Source organism: Bos indicus x Bos taurus, chromosome X (genome assembly GCF_003369695.1).
Source record: "Bos indicus x Bos taurus breed Angus x Brahman F1 hybrid chromosome X, Bos_hybrid_MaternalHap_v2.0, whole genome shotgun sequence".
NCBI classification, from domain to species: domain Eukaryota; kingdom Metazoa; phylum Chordata; class Mammalia; order Artiodactyla; family Bovidae; genus Bos; species Bos indicus x Bos taurus.
Window position 1 is genome coordinate 113,003,063 of NC_040105.1, and position 23,304 is coordinate 113,026,366.

General features: G+C 46.9%; 1 protein-coding gene across 5 annotated transcripts in view; it reads right to left on the reverse strand.

Moving 5' to 3' along the window:
- MAMLD1 (mastermind like domain containing 1) overlaps positions 1-23,304 on the reverse strand; it is a 119,715-nt gene that overhangs the window by 24,026 nt on the left and 72,385 nt on the right. For 4 of the 5 annotated variants that reach the window (XM_027533165.1, XM_027533167.1, XM_027533166.1 and 1 more), the window contains 2 exons: positions 12,083-13,759; positions 9,846-9,971 (listed from right to left, as the gene is read on the reverse strand). In XM_027533165.1, coding sequence (XP_027388966.1) covers positions 9,846-9,971; positions 12,083-13,759 — 1,803 coding nt within the window. The remainder of the gene's footprint in view (positions 1-9,845; positions 9,972-12,082; positions 13,760-23,304) is intronic. The other variant, XM_027533168.1, reaches the window with a different exon arrangement.

Below are 23,304 nucleotides of genomic sequence, written 5' to 3' on the forward strand. Positions count from 1 at the left end.
TCAGTTAACATTGGGAGAAGGACCAAAGGATGGAAGAAATGGAGAAATGCCACCCTCTGTCTTAGAAGCTGTTATTCCATTGGGAGTCAGGAGCCCAGGCCATGCACGTGGGCCTGAGGTGGAGATGTGATCTCTTTAGACCTTTACATTGCTTTTAGCTTTCAACAACCTCACTGCTTTGGAAGGGAGGGGCTAACAAGGTAAGCCCACATTCAACAACAAAGCAGTGCTTGTCATTGTGGGCATAATTCACAAGATCAAATCAAAACCTAAACTTTTCTGACTGACTCTTTTGGAAGCAGCAGAAACTCTTTCTCTGGGGCTGGGGTGGGGCAGGGGCAGGCTGGGTTCTCTGCAGGCAGTGTTCTACCATCTGGTGCCCCCTTCACACTCTAAGCTGCCAGGCTGGAGCATACACACAATGTCACTTTGCCCCGTGGGCCCAGGTTGTGGGATTTGACAACTCCCAAAGGACAGAAGAGGTTCAAAGTACAAACAGACTCAGGAGAGGTTTCCATAAAGCTGGGGTGATGGAAACAGCTATTAATGGCTGTGGGACCATTAATGGATTTGAGAGAGGGAAGCTGGGGAGGGCACAGGAAGGAGGGACAGTGATGCAGCAGAGCCCCTTAGGCACATCCTTTGCTCACCCACTGGGTCACACCTCTGACCCACAATGCTCCTCTGGCACCATCCTGCCCTCAGTGACAATGCTGGCTATAGGCATTAGGGCCACAGCTGAATGGGGCAAATCCATTGTGACTTGCCATCTGCCCTAGACAGTTTTTCTATTTTGCAAACTTTTCATTTGTGGTCATAACAGTAGCTGAGTGCTTCACTTTCAAATCTGTTTTAGGTGTGGAAGTGGACAGCCTCTCTGTGAGGTGGTCTATATTTTGGGTTTGTATTAATAGATATTCATAAGGAGTTACAGTTTAAAGGAAGACAACCCAATGATTTCTTTCTGTCCTCTTTATGACTCTTTGAAAACTGAAATCAGATTCCTTTCCTTGCTCTACAGTGACAAATTCACAGGTAATTCAATGAAATTTAGTATTAAAAAATTATATACTTCACTTTTAAAACACCTCATTTGGGGCATTCTGACTTCAGTTGAGTTCACTGTTTTTCAGGTATGTTAAAAGAAAACGAACAAACAAAAAGCCAAACAGCAACTCACAGGAGGTTTATGAAAACGGTTGCCTTTCTAGCTTTCATGAGTCAATTGTTAAGCAATTAAAAATTAAGGCTATTGATCACCATAAAAGAGGCATCAGAACTGGGGGGGGGGCGCTTTTTGCATTCCTGTAAATTCTGGTGTTGACCTCACTGAGTAATGATTACTCCAGGGGCAAAATGTAATGATGCCTCATTGCAACGTGACATCTCACTCATTCTCCAGGTTCCCACAGAAAAGAAGCTTGATGTTTAAAAGGTTAGCATTTGATAGGCAGCACATTTAAAACTTCTGCTTTTGGCAATGGGATCATACTTATCAATAATTACCTTAAATGTAAATGGGTTGAATGCCCCAACCAAAAGACAAAGACTGGATGAATGGATACAAAAACAAGACCCCTATATATGCTGTCTACAAGAGACCCACCTCAAACCAAAGGACACATACAGACTTAAAAGATATTTCATACAAATGGAAACCAAAAGAAAGCAGGAGTAGCAATACTCATATCACCTAAAATAGACTTTGAAATAAAGGCCATAAAAAAAGGCAAAGAAGGACACTACATAATGATCAAAGGATCAATCCAAGAAGATGTTAACAGTTATAATATATATGCACCCAACATAGGAGCACAGCAATATGTAAGGCAAATGCTAACAAGTATGAAAGGGGAAATTACCAGTAACACACTAATAGTGGGAGACTTTAATACCCAACTCACACCTATGGATAGATCAACTAAACAGAAAATTAGCAAGGAAACACAAACTTTAAATGATACAATGGACCAGTTATACCTAATTGATATCTATAGGGCATTTCGCTCCAAAACAATGAATTTCACCTTTTTCTCAAGTGCACATGGAACCTTCTCCAGGATAGATCACATCCTGGGCCATATAATCTAGCCTTGGTAAATTCAGAAAACTTGAAATCATTCCAAGCGTCTTTTCTGATCACAATGCGGTAAGATTAGACGTCAACTACAGGAGAAAAAACTATTAAAAATACAAACATGGAGGCTAAACAACATGCTTCTGAATAACCAACAAATCACAGAAGAAATAAAAAAAGAAATCAAAATACGCATAGAAACAAATGAAAATGAAAACACAACAACCTAAACCTATAGGATTCAGTAAAAGCAGTGCTAAGGGGAAGGTTCATAGCAATACAAACTTACCTCAAGAAACAAGAGAAAAATCAAATAAATAACCTAACTTTATACCTAAAGCAACTAGAAAAAGAAGAAATGAAGAACCCAAGGGTTAGTAGAAGGAAAGAACTCTAAAAAATTAGGGCAGAAATAAATGAAAAAGAAACAAAGGAGACCATAGCAAAAATCAACAAAGCCAAAAGCTGGTACTTTGGGAAGATAAATAAAATAGACAATCCAGTAGCCAGACTCATCAAGAAAAAAAGGGAGAAGAATCAAATTGACAAAATTAGAAATTAAAATGGAGAAATCACAACACACAACACAGAAATACAAAGGATCATAAAAGACTACTATCAGCAACTGTATGACAATAAAGTGGACAACTTGGAAGAAATGGACGAGTTCTTAGAGAAGTACAACTTTTCAAAACTGAACCAGGAAGAAATAAAAAGTCTTAACAGACGCCATCACAAGCATGGAAATTGAAACTGTAATCAGAAATCTTCCAGCAAACAAAAGCCCAGGACCAGACAGCTTCACAGGTAAATTCTACCAAAAATTTAGAGAAGAGCTAACACCTATCCTACTCAAACTCTTCTAGAAAATTGCAGAGGAAGGTAAACTGCCAAACTCATTCTATGAGGCCACCATCACCCTAATACCAAAACCAGACAAAGATGCCACAAAAAAAGAAAATTATAGGCCAATATCACTGATAAACATAGATGCAAAAATCCTCAACAATATTCTAGCAAACAGCATCCAACAACATATTAAAAAGATCATACATCATAACCAAGTGGACTTTATCCCAGGGATGCAAAGATTCTTCAATATTCAAAGTCAATCAATGTAATACATCACATTAACAAATTGAAAGATAAAAGCCATATGATTATCTCAATAGATGCAGAGAAAGCCTTTGACAAAATTCAACATCCATTTATGATAAAAACCCTCCAGAAAGCAGGTATAGAAGGAACATACCTCAACATAATAAAAGCCATATATGATAAACCCACAGCAAACATTATCCTCAATGGAGAAAAATTGAAAGCATTTCCCCTAAAGTCAGGAACAAGACAAGGGTGCCCACACTATCCACTACTATTCAACATAGTTTTGGCCACAGCAATCAGAGCAGAAAAAGAAATAAAAGGAATCCAAATTGGAAAAGAAGTAAAACTCTCACTGTTTGCAGATGACATGATCCTCTACATAGAAAACCCTAAAGACTCCACCAGAAAATTACTAGAGCTAATCAATAAATATAGTAAAGTTGCAGGTTATAAAATCAACACACAGAAATCCCTTGCATTCCTATACACTAACACTGAGAAAACAGAAAGAGAAATTAAGGAAACAATTCCTTTCACCATTGAAATGAGAAGTATAAAATACCTAGGAATAAATCTACCTAAAGAAACAAAAGACCTATATATATAGAAAACTATAAAACACTGATGAAAGAAATCAAAGATGACACAAACAGATGGAGAAATATACCATGTTCATGGATTAGAAGAATAAATATAGTGAAAATGAGTATACTACCGAAAGCAATCTATAGGTTCAATGCAATCCCTATCAAGCTACCAACCGTATTTTTCACAGAACTAGAACAAATAATTTCACAATTTGTATGGAAATACAAAAAAACCTCGAGTAGCCAAAGCAATCTTGAGAAAGAAGAATGGAACTTGAAGAATCAACCTGCCTGACTTCAGACTATATTACAAAGCTTCAGTCATCAAGGCAATATGGTACTGGCACAAAGACAGAAGTATAGATCAATGTAAGAAAAATAGAAACCCCAGAGATAAATCCACGCACCTATGGACACTTTATCTTCAACAAAGGAGGCAAGAATATACAATGGAGAAAAGACAATCTCTTTAACAAGTGGTGCTGGGAAAACTGGTCAACCACTCGTACAAGAATGAAACTAGAACACTTTCTAACACCATACACAAAAATAAACTCAAAATGGATTAAAGATCTAAATGTAAGACCAGAAACTATAAAACTCCTAGAGGAAAACATAGGCAAAACACTCTCTGACATAAATCATAGCAGGATCCTCTATGACCCACCTCCCAGAATATTGGAAATAAAAGCAAAAATAAATAAATGAGAACTAATTAAACTTAAAAGCTTTTGCATAACAAAAGGAACTATAAGCAAGGTGAAAAGACAGCCTTCAGAATGGGAGAAAATAATAGCAAATGAAGCAAATGATAAAGAATTAATCTCAAAAATATACAAGCAGCTCATTCAGCTCAATTCCAGAAAAATAAATGACCCAATCAAAAAATGGGCCAAAGAACTAAACAGACATTTCTCCAAAGAAGACATACAGATGGGTAACACATGAAAAGATGCTCAACATCACTCATTATCAGAGAAATGCAAATCAAAACCACAATGAGGTACCATTTCACGCCAGTCAGAATGGCTGATATCAAAAAGTCTATAAAAAATAAATGCTGGAGAGGGTGCGGAGAAAAGGAAACCTTCTTACACTGTTGGTGGGAATGCAAACTAGTACAGCCACTATGGAGAACAGTGTGGAGATTCCTTAAAAACTGAAAATAGACCTGCCACATGACCCAGAAATCCCACATCTGGGCATACACACTGAGGAAACCAGAATTGAAGGAAACATGTGTACCCCAATGTTCATCGCAGCACTGTTTACAATAGCTGGGACATGGAAGCAACCTAGATGTCCATCGGCAGACAAGTGGATAAGAAAGCAGTGGTACATATACACAATGGAATATTATTCAGCTATCAAAAAGAACACATATGAATCAGTTCTAATGAGGTGGATGAAGCTGGAACCTATTATTCAGAGTGAAGTAAGTCAAAAAGAAAAACACCAATACAGTATATTAATGCATATGTATGGCATTTAGAAAGATGGTAATGATGACCCTGTATGTGAGACAGCAAAAGAGACACAGATATAAAGAAGAGACTTTTGGACTCTGTGGGAGAAGGCGAGGGTGGGATGATTTGAGAGAATAGCATTGAAACATGTGTATTACCATATGTGAAATAGATTACCAGTCCAAGTTCAATGCATGAAACAGGGCACTCAAAGCCAGTGACCTGTAACAACCCTGAGGGATGGGTTGGGGTGGGAGGGGGCTTCAAAATGGAGAACACATGTACACCCATGGCTGATTCATGTCAAAAGTATGGCAAAAACCACTACAATAATGTAAAGTAATTAGCCTCCAATTAAAATAAATAAATTAATTTTAAAATAAAAGGACCTGTGACATGTTCTGTGAGGTGGAGGACCATTAATGGTACTTAGAAATCAAAAAAGAAACTGAGAAAACAATACAATTTTTGATAACATTAATACCAAATTCTGACTGTTTTCCAAAATGGACTTTCATTTCCTCGCAATCGAGAGTAGTTAAAATTTGTTCAACATGCAGATGTCAGTCCCTAAATTATCAAAATCTATATTACACTGTATCTAATTTTATTTCCTTCAAAAGCAGCTAAAAAGTGTTTCCCCAAACTAAACAGTTCTTTGCTGTCCAATTTTTAAAAAGAAAGGAAACACTAAGCTTGTACATACAATCATGCTTAAATACAAAATAAAGATGCTTATTTAGTCAGATGTTCTTATCTCTGGTAGAGAAGGTGTGTGGAAGGTGAGGCCCAGCTCTGATTCAGAGGCTCTTTGAAATCTGACTTGCTTGCCCCGCTCCTTGCTCACTGCAGGCCAAAGCTTCCCCCAGACACCTTCCTCTTGCATTTCAGCAGGATTAACCCTTGAAGCAAAATCTGTGATGCTTTTCACCAGAATTAGTAAGAGACAAATGCAAAGAAACTTTTCTCATAACATGGGGGGTGTTGCCCTGCCTCTTAGCCTCAAAACGGCAGAATTAACAGAAGCAGATGAAAAAAAGACTTCAAGCTCAAGGTCATAGGCCCTTCCTCGACAATGTTTGGCACATCTGATTCCAAGGGGGTTGGGTATTTTGGCAAGGTAGTGGTCACGTGCTTTTAGAGGGTCATGAACGACATACAGGCTAGGAGCAGACTCACTCGCTGCCATCTTGACCGCCTGCCTCCAGTGGAAAATGGAGCCGCTGTCACTCTGACAAGGGAAGGGAATTCTCTCAGTCTAACTAACCTGGTTTTATAATTTTGGTTTTCAGTGGGCGGTCGCAGGGTGAAGGGATAGATTGTCATTTGCAGCGCAAAGCTGGCCCTTACTCGCCTTCCCATCCATTCTGTCAGCCTATCAGCAGCAGGCCCTCTGCATCTAGATGCTGCAGGTGGCCCTTGGGCCGCGGCAGGTGGCATGGTTGGGGTCCAGCTGGTGCAGGCAGAAACGGGCACTCCTGACTCCTCCTCTGCCCGCCTAAAGTCATCCTGTGGTCCCTTTGTTACTCAGCACCCACGTGGGGATGGTGCCACCGCTGCCTGGCTCCCAGCATTCCTGCCATCTCTGCTTGGAGGGAGAAGGGCCAGCACTGTCCCCTCCCCATTGGCCAGGGTGCTCAGGAAGCTGCTCTTCCCCTTTGTGGGGTCACCAGTCTGTGTCCACCCCTTGGCTGCTCCTCAGCCACCTGGTAAATGTCTTCCCTGACACCCACACTGGGAGGGCACTCCCCACCCCTCCTCTGCAAGCCACTTCCCAACCCTGAAGCCAGAGAGGTATTCTGAGTTTCCAGAACTTTTAACAGCAGAGATAACTTCGGCAGAGCATGATCATGTGCCAGGCCCATGCCGAGCATGCTGACCTCATTGCATTGAACACTCCCAGCAACCCCATTCGATAGGTATACTAGCATCTCCATTTCACAGATGGGGAGACTGAAGCCCAGAAAGGGGACAGAGCAGGCCAAACAAAGAAGTGGCAGAGCCAGGATTTGGATCCCAGTCATCCAGGCTCCAAGCCCAGCCCCTGGTTCACCTCCTGCCAAGACCCAAGGGTCAATGCCACAATGTTCCTGGCTCTGAGCTGTCTCATTCTAAGAACAAGAGGGACCCACAAGTGAGGGTGACAAGAGAGCCTCCTCTAGGTCCCATTTCAGACCGAGGTGCCCAGAGCCCCCTCCCAGGCCTAGCCCTCTAGGAGGGTGGATGGCAGTTTTCCTCATGAGCCCACGGCCTCCACCACTTTTGGAGGCTCACTGCTCTCTGAGGCCCAGAGATGTGCAGCTTGGAGTTAAAGGCAGAAACCATAACAGACCCAGGCAAGGGCTTGTCTAGCCTTCGCCAAGGCAGGCTCGGGTCCCCTCTCAAAATCTGTATAAACCATATCACGGGCCTCTATGGTCTATTTCTCTGCAGCTGCCCCCTTCCCCTCGGTTGCCTTGGCCTGCCTCAAGATCAGATTTCAGGCATTATTCCAAATGGCCAACATCTACATCCCTCGTCCCTGAGTTGCTACCCATCCAGCTCTGCAAGCCCATGTGCACCTAGGGTGCTCCTGCTGCCTTTTGCCACTCTGAGTCTTCCAGAGCACAACTCCCATCTCCTGGACAGAACTGTTTTATCTTTGAGTAAATGTTAGTGCCATCCTCCAGTGGCTTGATGCTAAAACTGAAGTCCTAACCCCGATTTTCACAATGCCCTAAGGCATCTTCAATAGTTTTCAGTGAGAAGGGGCATGCAATTATTAAAGCAAATTTCATTTTGCTTCACTTCAGTTAAAAACAGAAATCACCCAGCCTTGGGAGTAGGGTGGGGAATGCAGTGAGGAGATTTAGGGCCATTGAAATTCAACACACCAGGGCTATGTGTCTCGACTTCAAAGTCCTTCCCTTAGAAATCATTGGTCCACATCCCTTATCTGTAGTTTCAAGGCCAAAAGCTCTGAAAGCTTATTCTGTTTTTGTAAATTTGGTGCCAAAATTTATTTGGGAGCAAAACTTGACCCGGGCTCGGTTAAATATTCTTATTTCTCTGCAAAAATAATAAAATGCTACCCCAGATTCCACCACAGGGTTGTGTGATATTTGGCATATGCAGCATATTACCTTGCTTAAGTCCCTAAAGTTCTGAATTGAGAAACACATCTGATTCCAGGGCTCCGAGACCCAAGTCTGGGAGCCTGGGCTGGCCCTGCTGAGCTGCAGAGTGTGGGCCAGGCTGCACCCCGAGTATGCTCGGTTCAGCATCTCTTATCTTCCAAGGCCATCAAAATGAAGTCCAGCCATTTGCCCAGGTTCAGCTGATGCTCAGAGGGCTTAAGTGACATTGCTCCTGGCACACTGTCCACACAGTGATGGTGTCTGGACTGGAACCTCAGTCCGACTATCTCCAGTGCCTCTGCCACGCTTACCCACTGCCCTGACACCAGATGGCATTTACCTTTTACCTCCAATGCAAGCAAGCAGTTCATTGAAATTGAATCAATCACTTAGCTGGTAAAGTGGAATCCCCCAAATTGAGCGAGACTAGTTTGCAAATAAGAAAGTGCTCCTATCAACAACTGGATTTGGCATTTCTGCTGACTCGAGAATTGCTTTCTCATGTTCCATTTAGAAACTACTCTTTAAGGCAACTATGATCTGGCTAAAAATGAATGCCCAATCCTCCTGCTACCACCCACAGAGGTGTGATGAGCTAGTCAATGCCAAAGAGGAGGACAAGAGTGTTTTCTGAGTGTTGGTTTGGGTGGTAGTAAAGCGTGGCCAAGTCCACCATGGTGGGAGCAAGAAGCATGGACTTCCTGTCCGTCCTGCAGGTGACCATGCTAAACACTCACCTCTTCCTTTCTCCCAGCTTCTCCTGATCATGGGACCAGCACTGACTTCTTAGGACTCTAATTCAATGTGGAAAGGCCACAAGAAGGAACATAGCCCCACAAAGAGAACCAGATCTAGAGACTCAGGCCTAGGAGACAGTCATAATGACAGCAAGCATCTGTTGGCAGTACTTTAGGTGCACTGAATGAACACATTTACTTCTTGAACAACCTACCATCACACCCGCTTTGTGGACGAGGCAGAAGTGAGGAGGGTCAGGCAGGATAGGCCAGGCCCCTGCATGCAGGGTTACGAGTGTGGCCTCTACAGCCACACTCCCTGCTCTGGCCCCGACTGGCTGTGTGACTGCGGGCAACTCTGCGGACTTCTCTGTGCCTCAGTTTTCTCAGCTTTAAAGGGAATGCTAACAGCCTCTACCTCTGAGGACCACAAGGAGAAGCAGGAGGGAAGAACTGGGTAGTACACTCAGCCCCAGGCAGCAGGGGCCCAGAATGCGGCCCCTGGCAGCGGTTGTAGCCCCTTGGGCTTGGCAGAGGTCACAGGTGTCCCTCCTGGCCTCGGGAAGCTCAGCCACGTGCTCCTTCTCCCAAGCCTTTCCCCAGCTCCACCTAGGGAATCAGCTGTGGGGGGGTGGGTAGATTTTCAAGACCCTGAACATTAAGGATTCTCTCTCTGAGCCAGCTGCTCCGGCTCTGAGGCAACACAGTCAGACAACAAACACTCCCCACTGAAAACAAAAGAAACCAAAAAAGCTCACAATCTTAGATGGTGACACGGCTCCAGGCTGAGGATGCTGCCTGATAGGATAAGGGTCCCAGTGGTGATTCAGCTGGTGCTCCATCGAGCCAGCCACGGAAGTCCACGAGAACAGTTGGCAACACGCCTACAACAAAATCAAACCTAAGTGCTCCTGAACTGTGGACAAGGGCTGGCCGCTCACCCTGGCCTCCCCCACGGGTGCACCCAACCAAAGACTGATCCTTGGTGTGGAGCGCGTGGCTCATGAGGCTTCATGAAACCTGGATGAAAAAGACACGGTCTCTCTCCTCCTGGTACTGTCATGGCCATGGTCACCCAGAGCCCTCAGAAAAGAGGTCAGTCTTCCCAAGGAGTATCCCTCACGCTGCTACATACCCAAGCCTAGCACTTTACAGCCACCTCCTCAGCTTTTCTACAGAAGAAACAGGCAGGGTGGGAGACCGAAGTCCTGGGGGAAAGCTTGTGGAAAGCTTTCTAGCAGGGGGAATGGTGCCTGAGCCTTAGGAGCTGTAAGAGTGGGACAGGAAAGGAAAGGTGGGCAGGGAAGGCTACACACAGGCAATGGTGGGAGTCAAGGTCAAGAGCACAGAGTGAGCCAGTTGTAAGCACTTAAAGACCTGAAGAACACTGGTCTAAGGAGATAGATGGAGCCAGCTGATGGGCCTCCAGAATTTTCTGAGCAAGTGTGAACATGATCAGGTCTGTCTTATAGCAAGGTTATGCTTAGAGAAATGGATGTTTTATTGGGGCAACGAGTTTAAGATGGTTTATTGGGCAAAGTGTATGAGTTTGAACAAAGATCAAGAGAGCAATGGTAAAGAGGAAGCATGAAGACTGGAGCTGGGGCAGGGAGACACCTGATGTGGCTCCCACTGATCGATCCCTGCCTCCTGGTACCCTCACTACCTTGTGGTTCCCCACTAGTATTCACCACTTCATGCTCAAGTCTAATGAACAGAATGTTGCACACGTGATGCAATGTCACTTTCCAGACTAGGTTATACAGACTGGGACTTTTGACTCACTGGCAACCTCCCCTCAACCTCTCTAGCTGGCATATTCTCTCTTGCTGGCATATTCTCTCTTGCTCACTCTGATGAAGCTGGCTATCATGTTAGGAGAAGCTCTGTGAAGAGGCCCATGTGGCAAGGAATCAAGAGAGGCCTCGGGCCAACAGCTCATGAAGAACAGAGGCCTCAGTCCAACAACCCATAAGGAACTGTTTCCTGCCAACAACCACAGCAGTGAGTTTTGAAGCCAGTCCTCCCCAGTTGAGCCCTGAGATGACCGCAGCCTTGTGAGAGACATGGGGCCAGAAGGCCTGCTAAGCCGTGCCAGGATCCCCAGCCCACAGAAACTGTGAAGTATTAAATAGTACACGTGTGCTGCTTAAAAGTGGTTGTTTCAGGCCAATTTGTTACATGGCCATAGATAACTAATACAGACAAAGATCAGAGCATGAAAAATGGAAACTGTGATAGATATCACCTGGTGAGAAGTAGGTGAAGTGAGTAATTGAAAAGACCACAGGAGAAGAAAGAGAAGTCATAGGGGTATTGAGAAAAGCACGGGCTCTGGGGCAAGACCGCCTGCCTTCAAGTTCCTGCTCTGCCCCTTGCTAACTGTGTGACTCTGGGCAAGTTGTTTCAATGCTCTGAGCCTCAGTTTCTTCATCTGTAAAATGGGGATGTAAGAATAACTACTTGACACATCTCCAACCTTTTCATTTAGGACCTGCCTCAGCATCTGGTGCAGGGGTCAACAAACAGCACACTGCCCAGCAGACATTCACTGTGGCGCTTCTAGAAGGCCCAGTTTGCAGCTTTATGCCAGCAGGGACAAGATTCAAGTGCTTAGAGCAATTTCCTTGCATCCTATGAAGTCTTCACTGGTCCTGGGTGAGGGAACGTGCCTCATGGCCCAGTTCAGGGGAAGTGGATCTGTGCAATTCTGACCTGTCTGCCCTGGTTCCTTCCCCTGGCAGCACCTCTGGGTGCAGTTTTCTCCCAGGGAAGCTAAGTGACCTGCACAGAAAGTGAGACTATAACCTTGGCCTCCTTAATATTGTGCTTTGACTGTGCAGAATAAGCCAACTTAAATAGACTTTTTCAGAGTCAAGCCCAGTCTCTAAAGAGCTAGAGCCTGAATTTGCCTCCAAAGCCGGCTCTCAATAGCATGAAACACAATTCTTATTTCCAAAACCAAGGGACAAAACCAGAGATGAGATCGGCTTACCTGTCTGGGCAGAGAAGGCATGGAATCCCCCAAGGCCAGAGACCGCTGAAAGCGCTGTGGTTGCTGTGTCACGTGCTGCAGGAGGAATGAAGAAAGATCCGGCTGCTGCTGCAGCTGCAAGGTGGCCGTGGATGAGGCCGTGGCAGAAGAGGCCGGTGGTGGTGTGGGCTGCTGCAGGTAGTGGAGCAAGGCAGGCTGCCGAGATGTGGTGGGCACTGATGGCATCTTCTGGGGGCCTGGCTCAGACATGAAATGTGACAAGGGCTTGGTGTGGCCGAAAGGAAAGGGCTCTGAGGCTCCTGGGCTGGGGCTGCTCAGGTCCTGCTGCATGATCATGCTCAGGGTTTTGGGCTTGTAGATAGCACTGGCTGGTGGCTGTGGCTGGCAGAGCGGATGAGCGGAGGTGGTGAGGCCCTGGATCAGGGGGCACTGTGCAGTGAAGGACTGCTGGGGCAGGCTTGGGCTGGACAGTGTCTCTGGGCGATAGGGGGTTAAGGGCCCCGTGTTGCTGGTGGGCAGAGCAGACATCAGGTGCCCCTGAGGGTGTTTGACGGTAGAGGACATCAGGTTGGCAAGGATGGAGGTCTGCGTGCTGAATGGTGGCGGCTGCTGGAGCGTGGGGCTAGGGAACTTCTCTGGCGCATAGGGCCTGGCTGGCCCAAGGACGGTGCTGCTGCTGGGTGCCAGGCTGGACAGTAAGGTATTGGGAGAGCCCTGGAGGGTGGTCCCCGGCAGGCTGCTCGATGACATACAGGACACCATGAGCCCCTGAGGGCTGAAGGGCGGCAGCGGCTGTGGTGAGACCACAGGCACTGGCTGGTAAGGTGGGGAGAGGCCAGGAGAAGGCAGGCCAGACCAACTGGTGGTGGGGTCCAGCTGCTTCTTACTGGAGCCCTGCTTGCTGGCCGCCAGTGCTTTCAGCTGGTGGGCATGATGCCACTGAGACACTGGGAGTGGCGGCAGGGCAGCTGAGAGTGTCACCTGGGCCTGATTCTTGGCCTGCCCAGTCGAGGAACTTGGGGAGGCCATCTGCTTACTGGCAGGCGTAATTGCATAGCTGAACCCCGCAGAGGAGGGTGGGATCTGAAGCGACACCCCAGTGTCCAGGCTGCAACTGGAAGCAAAGTCCTTGCTGGAACTGAGGCTCTCCAAGCGTGGCATCTGAACTGTGGGCTTGGCAGTCGCGCCTAAGGTTGCCGGTGGGTGGTGTTGTAAGACCAGCGGTTCTTCCGGCTTGGTCCCCAGGATTTTCTCAAGATCGAGCTCACTCTGAGAAGATTCTTGAATTTCTGTGAGCTCCTCCAGCAGATCTTGAAGTTCCTGATCCACAGCCGGTGCGCTGTTGGTTTTGTCATAGTAAGGAATAGAGGGGCCTTTCACTCCCATTTCTGCTGTTGGTGGCCCTGCAAATGGTGGGCCCATGACACTGCCGTTCCTGGGGCTATTGTCCAGTAGTAACGGATGGCCAGGGGCTGCCATTGCTGTAGAACTAGGGTTCATGGGTAACGCAGGAACTTGCAGCTGTGCACAGGCTGTGCTGGGATGGGCACCCGGGCCCATCGAAAGGGTGACATCCTCAAGGCATGGTCTCTTGATTTGATTAGGGTAACCCTCGTCGCCCATGCCTGAAAGCTGGAAATCTTCTCCTTCCTGTCTCCGCTTAGTGGTTCCCTGTGCCTGGGAGAGAAAAGAGGAGACGGAAGGAAGAGGAGAGAAAGAAAGAAAGAGAGAGAGTGTTTATAAAGGCTTGGCACATTAATGCTATTGGACAGGAAATTTATAAGATAAAACAGATGTGTCAGTTTCAAGACTTACAGTTGTGAAAACTATACAATATAGTCTATTTTTAGAACCATGATGCTTTTTTGTTGTTTCATTTAGCCTATCTTGCTGGATTTCAGATAAAGCATTATGCTGCCTCTGTAACAGTTTTAGAAAGAGTTGTGCAAACTATATAATACAGTCTATTTTTAGAACCATGATGCTTTTTTGGTTGCTGTTTCATTTAGCCTATCTTGTTAGATTTCAAATGAAGCATTATGCTGTCTGCACCAAACAGTACAGAAAGTCACGCATAGGATTTTCTCTGCCCTTTTGGAGGAGTTTTCGGGCAGATGTTGGAGGGCAAAGAAGAAATTGCTAAGCAAGTTGCAATTCACACCTGTTTATGGATAGCCTGATTTTTAAAAATCAAACCATGAGGTACACACTGAACATACATACTGAACATTTTTAGGTTGTTTCCCTGTCTTGGGTTACATGCATCAGGCTCCAGTGAGAAAACTGGCTACAGCACAGGCTTTGGAGGAATGAAGTAGACCTGGCATGTTCTTTTGGGCAGCTGTCTGAGAGACACTCTTTGGAGAATAACAACGTGCAAAACAGTCACTGTAGCAAGGCTCTGTGCATCTGTACACATGCATACACAAACACTTCCAAGGACACACACTGGAAGAGCATGCGTGCAACTCTGTGGAGTGCTCATCTCTCGAGGGTGACTGGCAACTCCATTTAGTCTAGTCTCTGTATTTTTAAAAATATCGATCGTTTTTAACGGGAATGACTTGTAATCCCCCCTCAAATGTATAAAGCTTCCCAGGTGGCTCAGATGGTAAAGAATCTGCTTGCAATGCAGGAGATGTGGGTTCAATCTCTGGGTTGGGAAGATCCCCTGGAGAAGGAAATGGCTACCCACTCCAGTATTCTCCTGGAGATTCCCATGGACAGAGAAGCCTGACGGGCTGCAGTCCATGGGGTCGCAAAGAGTTGGACACAACTGAACGACTAACACTTTCACTGTAATCCCTCCCCCCAAATATGCAGCTATCTAAATAAGAAATGCCTGTGTGCAGATGCATCATCAGGTTGGGGCAATAGGAAGCAACAGGGAATGGCCCTACTCTGTGATGTGCACTTGGGGGAGCTGCCTACCATTTATAAAAGTCTAGCCTCCAGGAATACAGCAAAGCACTTAGTAATGCGGTATTTCTTACTCATTTAAGGCTCATACGGTCATCCACAGCTGACCTGTGAGTGACCATGACCTGCATGTGAAAGTGAAGGGGGTGGAGCACAGGATTCTGTGGAAACCACCTAAACGCCAATGCTCGCAGCTCCATTTCCCCTGAAGCCCTTTCCCATGAAGAAACCTCTTTCTGACTTGGCAGGCTCACCGGGGCATCCAGTGATGGTCCTGAGACATGCCCTCACATTTGGCTCACTGGAGGGCCAAGGTGTGTGTGTGTGGGCCACCCGCTAGCGTGACAGTAGTTATGACTCTCACAGCAGAGTGGACGTCAAAAGAGGTCCCCTGGGGCTGCACATCCAGGGCCTTGCTGCCCATCGGATTCACCTCGAAACCCCCAGCTTCCTGGCTCTACCACCACTGTCTCCTCCAGGCTGAGGCCCAGGCCCCCAAGCTCTGTCACAGCTCCCTGGCTAATTCTCAGTGGACCGCCAAGTTGATAACCACCAGCCTAGAGCATGGGTGGGGCAGGATGGCCTAGAGCCCCGGTGTCAAGGCAGACATGACAATGCATTGGCCTCAACACAGAATCTCTGAGTCCTGAGTTTGTTTATATAATCAGTGTCCTTTTAGTTCTCATCTCATGATGCTGCTCAGACTATTATGGGAAATGGGACACAATCTCTGACATTTAGTGGACCCTCATTAATTGCTGGCTGGCATTAGAGAGGGCAGATATGGAAGTGCTCTGGGAATCCAACCCTGTCCTTTGAAGACGGGGGCCCTGAGACCCAGGGATGGGCAGCATGGCCAGAGGGCCCCAGGGGCGCCCGCAGATGCAGGGCCTGCCTCCACCGCTCAGCTACCTCTGGACTCACAGTCTTCATTCCCCCACAGCAGGACGCCAACCACCCCATCCCTGCAGGGTGGGCTCCCCCTCTCTGAGAGAGGGGACTTGCTTACTTCTCTGCCTTTCTTCTTAAGAAGTCTGCAACCCCAACAAAGACACTTTCGGGGGTAGCTCTATCACCAGATTAATGAGGCCTGACTAGCAGGGGTGGGCGGGAAGGGGCTGGGGTGGGCTGCAGGAGGCACACGAGAGGCCCTCCACTCCACTCAGGAGTGCTTACTATGGACGTGACCCACGGCAGGTGCTCAGTAAACAGTAGCAGCTGAATGAATGCATGGCCAATGAACGCAAATGACCTAGCACCCAGCTAGCTGTTTCGTGTCTTCCTGGCCATTCATTCAATAAGTTAAGGGCTGCAGACAAGCTACTGTGTTTAAGACTGAAATTTGGTCTCTTATATTTTTGCCCGAAGACTTAAAAGGAAATCCAATATATCGAAAATAGAAATGTCTAAAATGGATCAGTAAGGAATGACTCAGTGTGGGCTTTACATAGGATCCCCTGCTGGGAGTCCGAGCTGGCAATAGCTATGCCCAACATGACGCTCTTAATGTCTTGGAATCAATGGAAGTTGAATGCCAGGGAAGTCTGCATAGGACCAGGTTGGGGAAGGATGGGGTTGGGGGGATGGGAAGGAAAGTAGGGAGGGCAGGGGCTGTGAGTTGCAAGGGCCTGGACTTCCTGGCTCACGCTGTAGGTTTCAAGGTATTTCATTTAACTGTGGATTGGCCATTATCCTTTTGGGATTAAAGGAGCAAGAGGTAGGGAAGGTAGGCCACAACCACCAGATGCTAAAGTTAATAGTGGGAACCACTGGCAAGGAAAGGGGCCTCCAACTCTCTGAAATGAGAGTATGTGCCCCCAAATTTTCAGGCACTCACTGAGTGCTGCCAAGCCACTATTCCCCACTCAGTTCCACTTTGCTAATGGCTGCAGCTTTGCATTTTCAGATTTTATAGGGAGAGCTTTCAATGGTTGGCCTAAAGTAACCTGGCTCGATGGCCACATCCCCAGCCAAGCCTAAATAAGCTGAAGGAAGTTGGCTGTGTGGACAGACGTACTTAGCCAGGCTACACCAGCATCTGCTCTCACCAGGCCTCTGGGAAGCGTGGCGATCTATTGCAAGTTCAGTGTCTCCTCCATCAGGATCCCATGACTGCTTACTCATCTCTATTGCGAGAAATCGGCCTGGCTTTCCCTGCTGCTGGTGCCACGCTGACATCATGGCTGGGTCACCTGGACACCTGGGTGCTGCCGCCACTGAGGTCAGCCTGTCTGGGCTGGGGTGCTTGACTGAAATAGGTGGCCACCCTTCTGATCAAGTGCCACAGAGAGCTTGCTACCCTGGAATGACTTCCCTTCTCAGCGTCATGTTGGGGGCAGCAGGTCCCCACCAAACTTCCAAACCCTTCTAAATAGCTTTACCTATGGCCATTTTCCAGTCTTTGTGGACTCCGTACAGCAAGCTGTGGACCCAGTTGCCAGGCAGCCCCTACTTCCTCCAGGTGGGCCTTGTACTACCCGTGACCCCGCCCTCTCACTGGGAGGGCTTTATTTTTTTAACAATAAGGGAATCAGTAGCCATCTGCAGGATTGCCAGAGACCACATCTCAACCTTCCCTGTTTACATGAAACAGAATGGGTTATGATCTGCTCATGATCCACAGCTAGCTAGGGGCTAACACTAGCACTAGACCCCCAGAGGCCTGTGGTGTGGAGGGGGGAAGGGCAAGTGAGGGATGGTGCCCTGGCGTCTTTTAGAAAGGAATGACTTTATCTCCATCCACCAGGACCAGCAGAGTCCCATTTCATAATCGGGTAGACAAAGCCACCAATGTGATCCTCACGACCTGATAAACATTCATTAAAATGCATTTCAAAGCATGTGATGCCTTCCCCACCCCCTAAATAATGAGAAAACAAAGGCAACCCTTCTGATAGGGGCCAACTTCAGCTCTGAAGTCAACATTATTTCTGTTCTGTCTGAACAATGACATATGGCAATTCTTCCCTTTCTACATTTTAGTCTGGAATGGCAAAAAAAAGAAAAAGGCAACAAAATCTTGGAAAAAGGTCTAGGTTATAAGAGTACAGTCTGGGCTCAGAAAACAGGCATAAATAGAAGAAAGAATATTTCATATATATGTGTATATTACTATTTCATATATATATATACACATATATATATGTATATAACTCATTCTAAGGAAGTCTGGCAGGCTGCTATAAACACTTAATTTTGGACACTGTAGCTGGTGGTTTAACAAGAACACCTACAAAAGGCCAGCAAAAATATACACTATCCGTTTTGACTAAGAATGTAGGAGGGTGTACGTGTCCAAGAGAGACCATTTTTTTCCCTCCAGAGGCCCTGAGCAAAAGCATCTCAAAGCTGGAAATCGCCTGTGGTGGTGCAGTCTCCCCTTCCTCCCTCACTAGCGCCCCCTGTGGCTCAGCAAGGCCGGTCTGCTTTTGCTTCTCTCAGGCTCGCTCTCTCACAAGACTACCCACCCACCGTCAACAGCTTCCATGTGCTGTTACATATGCTTCCAGTGAGTTGCCAGGAACCTCATGCTGGCCAACGAGCTTGGATTTCAAGGCCTTTGAGACAAGAGTGTTCCCAGTAGACTTGCTCAGAACAGAGATGACATGGTGGGGCCTGGGCGAGGCAGCCCCAGAATAGAATAAGGGAAGATGCGGCAGGACGAGGACAGGGTTTGCAGGAAGAGAGAGGAGGTGAACTAAATCCCCACAAACTAAAACTGACATTTCTGTAGCACAAACAGGACTTTCAGCAGAAAGACTTTTCAGAACTATAAAGACCTGAGGCTGTGGAGAATCCCGGGGTGGATGGGAATGGCAGGGAATCCTGAATGCTGATTGGCTTCTAGAGGAGTCAGTTTGTCTCAGGAATGAATCTCTGCTAAGAGGTGGTTTGGAGCCAGAATCTCACCCGGGCTTGCCCTGAGCTGGCAGGCTTCATGCTTGGCAGAGACAGGCTGGGCTGGAGGAGCAAGCCCTGGAGTGGCACCAGCAGACCTGATGGAAGTCTTACCACCTCCATCTGCTGTGTGACTATGGGCAAGTCACTCCCCTTCTCTGAGCCTCGATTTCTTCTGCAGAATGAGTACACAGTTTGCTTGCCCTGGGTGCCTCACAGTATCCTTGAGGAGTACACATCAGAAGCACTTATTGTCACTGATGTCACTCCCCAGGCCCTGGTCCCCAGGCTGCCACAGTGCCCTCCAGTGTGGGCCTCAGCTTGCTCTCTGGCAGATGAAGTCACATCCTCTAGGATCTGGACATGAGGCTGAGAGTGGAAGGAGATGAGCAGCCTGGCACTGATGACACTGACCTGACAGCCAGTGGTGCTGCTTGCCACCACCCACCACTCTGGGCTCCACCACCCTTTCTGCAACCCTCAGCCATCCCAACCTGAGTGATCTCAACAGCAGCCCCCACAGATGGGGATTTTCTAGAACTGTGTTCTCCCTTTATGTAGTGCAGGCATACCAGGTGGGAAAATTGGTAGTTCTAAGAATGGCCTCAAACTCACAGAGGCATATGGATTTAAGGGGCTCATAATTCATCCTGTACCACCCCCTAAGAAGCCTCCAAATAGTCCATCATTGACCAAGTGTTTCTCGAGTCCGAGCCTTGCACTCCTACACTGTCAGGACTGCTGGGCCCTTAATGCCTGGCCAACCCCCTCCCTTTCACATGAGGGTTCATGAGGTGCAGAGCCAGGAAGAGATGTGCCCATGGACCAGTTCAGTTTCTCTGACTCCCAGGTTGGCCTCTTTCCACTGGAAGAAACCCTGCCCTGGACTCCTCCAAACACCTCCCCAAGTAGCATCATCAGGGGGACAAAGATGACTACTTGGGGGAGAAGATAAAGATGGAGTCGCTTTCAAGTACCAGGATGGATTTGACAAGGTTGAAGGCAGGTCTTGAAGCGTAAGCAGAAGGGGACTTCAGTTCTGCCTCTGCCCCAACAATGGGCTAAATAAGATGGAGACAGGCTTTAGACCATGGCAGGAAGGAATTTTCCTGCATGGGAAACTCGACAGCTGTGTAGGCACGGGAAGAATCCAGAGACACCTGACTCATCTGGTGTATTCTGGAGGTCACATGCTTACCGAATAAGCACATTTTAGTGGCTGGGCACCAACTCCTGGCTCTAAAATACACAAACTGCCTGCAGATGTACGCAGTTCAATGAAGAGATCTTCGAGTCAGGCTGTTTTAGCTCTGATGTCATAAAAGCAGAGGCTGGGAGGGAACATGGGATGATGAGTTTCGGGTCAGTGCACAGACCCTCCACATGCTTTAGGTCCTCTTTTTTTCCAGATTTATTGAGGTATGCTCGACAATAAAGTTCTAATTCTTGAGGTTGTACAATTAGAATTTTTTTAAAGCACACAATGTGATGATTTACTATAAGTATACACTGTGAAATGATTTAGGTCCTCTTTTTCTCAAAATGAGGCAAAATTCATAGAGCATAAAATTAAGCTTGTTTGAGTGTACAAGTCTGTGGCCTCTGGTATGTCTGCAGTGCTCTGCAACCCAGATGGGGAGAGTGAGGCCGCTCACCAATCTGTTATCAGAATCATGTGAGCTTAGAGATGGAACGTGAGTGTAGGGTCTGGCAAGGTGCTCATATCAAATACATAAGTCTCTGTCTTTCCACTCTTGAAAACGCAAACACTTTCTTGGTGGTCCTAAAATAGTCTGTAACACAGTTACTCAGCAGCATTTGCCGTTCGAGGCAGACCTGCCTTTACTCATTGGCGGCATTCCTGAACAGCTGTGTGCAAGGCTAACTCTTGTCAACCAGATCATAAATGCAACAAGAATTTGCCATTGGAAGGAAATCCTCAGTAAAGGCTTTTATGAAGTGGAAGATCTCTCATCCAAACTTATCTTTCTTAAAGGTGTAGCACTCAGAGGTATTGGCCTTTCTCCTAATGAATCTTTACTGACTTTCAGCCGCAGACATGTGCTGATGTTCCAGAGTTCCAAGGCGCACAGCAATAAGAGCAGTTTTACGTATTGAGAATAATGACAACCTGAAACTATTCTTTTCTTTCACTGTGTGTGGAAAGTGTCTGTTATGGCACCAGAGAATATGTCAGACAGCCTGAAAAATTTCCCCTGCCTCTGTGTGTGTGTGTGTGTGTGTGTGTGTGTGTGTGTGTGTGTGAATGTGATGGTGTTGGTGATGGAGGTGGTATTGGTGCTGGTAAATGAGGTGGTGTTGGTGTTTGGTGGAGGTGGTGTTGGTGGTCTTGGTGTTTGGTGGAGATGGTAGTGTTGGTGTTTGGTGGAGGTGAAGGTGTTGGTGTTTGGTGGAGGTGGTGTTGGTGGGGGTGCTAATGGTGGTGGTGAGGCTTTAACAGGTAGTGGCCTGGGTGCTGATGGTTAAGGCACCATTCCTACAGAGTGCTTCCTTTCTGGTCCACCTTACTGTAAGAAGCTGCACTGACTGGGCCAGGGGAAGACTGAAAGTGTTAACAATTCTGAATGTATTATTAACAGAAACTTCAAAACTGTCTCCTTGTCATCATTCATAATTACCTTTTTCTCACTTGGAAAACTGAAGCTGAATTATTGGCAAAAACACAAGAGATTTTTGTTTGTTAAAATGCTGCCAATAAAGTAATTCTGTCAGATTTAAGTACAGGAAAGGGCAAGGCATTCTTTAAGTTCCTTAGCTGTCACGTGGCTTAAAAATAATAGGATGGACAGCACTCGGCTACTGTACTCTTAGCTCTTTGAAGCCATATATTCAGAAAGCAGACGTTGGATGTTGGTGTCTGGGGGCTGGCTTCCTGGAGATATTTTATATTGGCCAAGTTCATTGTTCTAAAGTCCAAAGGCTTGACTTAAAGGAGAAAGAAAAAGAGGCAAGACAATGCTGAGATTTTCTGATGGTGTCATGCAGGCAGCCATAACACTGGACAACTTTAGTGTCTCAAGCTTATTCTAGAAAAAGAGAGTGGCATGGAGCATCTGTTCACTATAGAAAGGGAGGCTTCTAACTGTACAAAGCAGGGCTGTTTAGGGGACCCAGAACAGAGACCCTCTCAGAATAAGCACACACTGGGTAGAGGAGTGCAGAACCAGACTCCAAAGGAGCTGGAATTCAAGTACAGACAGTACACAAAGAGCAAGAACAAGAACAGAGTGTGAGTAGGATCCTTCAGAGGACCGAAGGGGAGTGATGTGACAGAGTGTTCAGGAGGACGGGTGCAGAATGCTCCAGGCAGGAGGACAGAGGTCCTGGGGGGAAGCTCACAGCATGTTCCAGGGACAGGCAGGTGGCCAGTGTGCTTGGTGTACAGCAAGCCAGGGGGACACCTGTGGCTCACAGAGAGCTTTGCCACCCTGGGAAGGGGGTGGATGGGAAGATATTTGCAATGGGAAACCACTGTCAGGGGTGGTTGCACCAAGGAATGACCAGCTCTGTCTATTTGTAAAAGGTCTGCCTGGATGGTAATGGGAGAGCTGTGGCTCAGGAGAGGAAGCAGAACTCCTGGAGAGGTGTCAAAATCTGTGGTAGTCCCTCAAGTGGCACAGACTTATGAGAGGAAACTACGGCCTTGGGAAAAACGATCCAAAGCCCAGTGACTTAGATTAGGGGCTGTAAAACTTTCTGTAAGGCTCGAAGAGTAACTATCTTAGACTTTGCAGGCCATGTACTCCCTGCTGAAACTCTAGAGTGGACAATATGTTAATGAATGGGTGTGGCTTGTGCCAATAAAACTTTATTTAGAAAAACAGGCTGTGGGCCGCATTTCATCCATGGGTGGGAGTTTGCCTAGCCCTGACCTACCACACAGGCATCTACCCCAAGGCACAGAGGTTATTTCCAAATTGCCTTCCTCACACTGCAGGGGCATACATAGGCCTAGTAGCAGGCAACATTTTCAGAGCTGAAAAGTTTCAAGATTTCAACCATCAGACAAGCTAGGTGACCATTTCTGAACTGGGTAAGGCATGCAGTAGTCTCAAATGCCCTGTTTAACCTTCACTAATGACAGTTGTTATTACTGCCCATCTGTTGGCAGGTGCTCTGTGGGTTCCATGAAAGGAAGGTTGGGGCTTCCTCCTCATCTCTGTACCCCCAGACTGCCTAGTCTTGTGACAGGGCTCAGCTGGCATCTGCAGATGTGAATTAAGCCAGGGAACAAAAGATTTCCTGCAAATGACCCTGGTCGCTTCTATTCCCAGCACAAGGCCAAGAGGCAAGCACTTTCCAGAAATTATGATGAACTCACTATCTGGCCCCATGAAGGACACCTCTTCGTCTTTTGTGTGTTCAGGGCCTCTTGTGTTCAACAA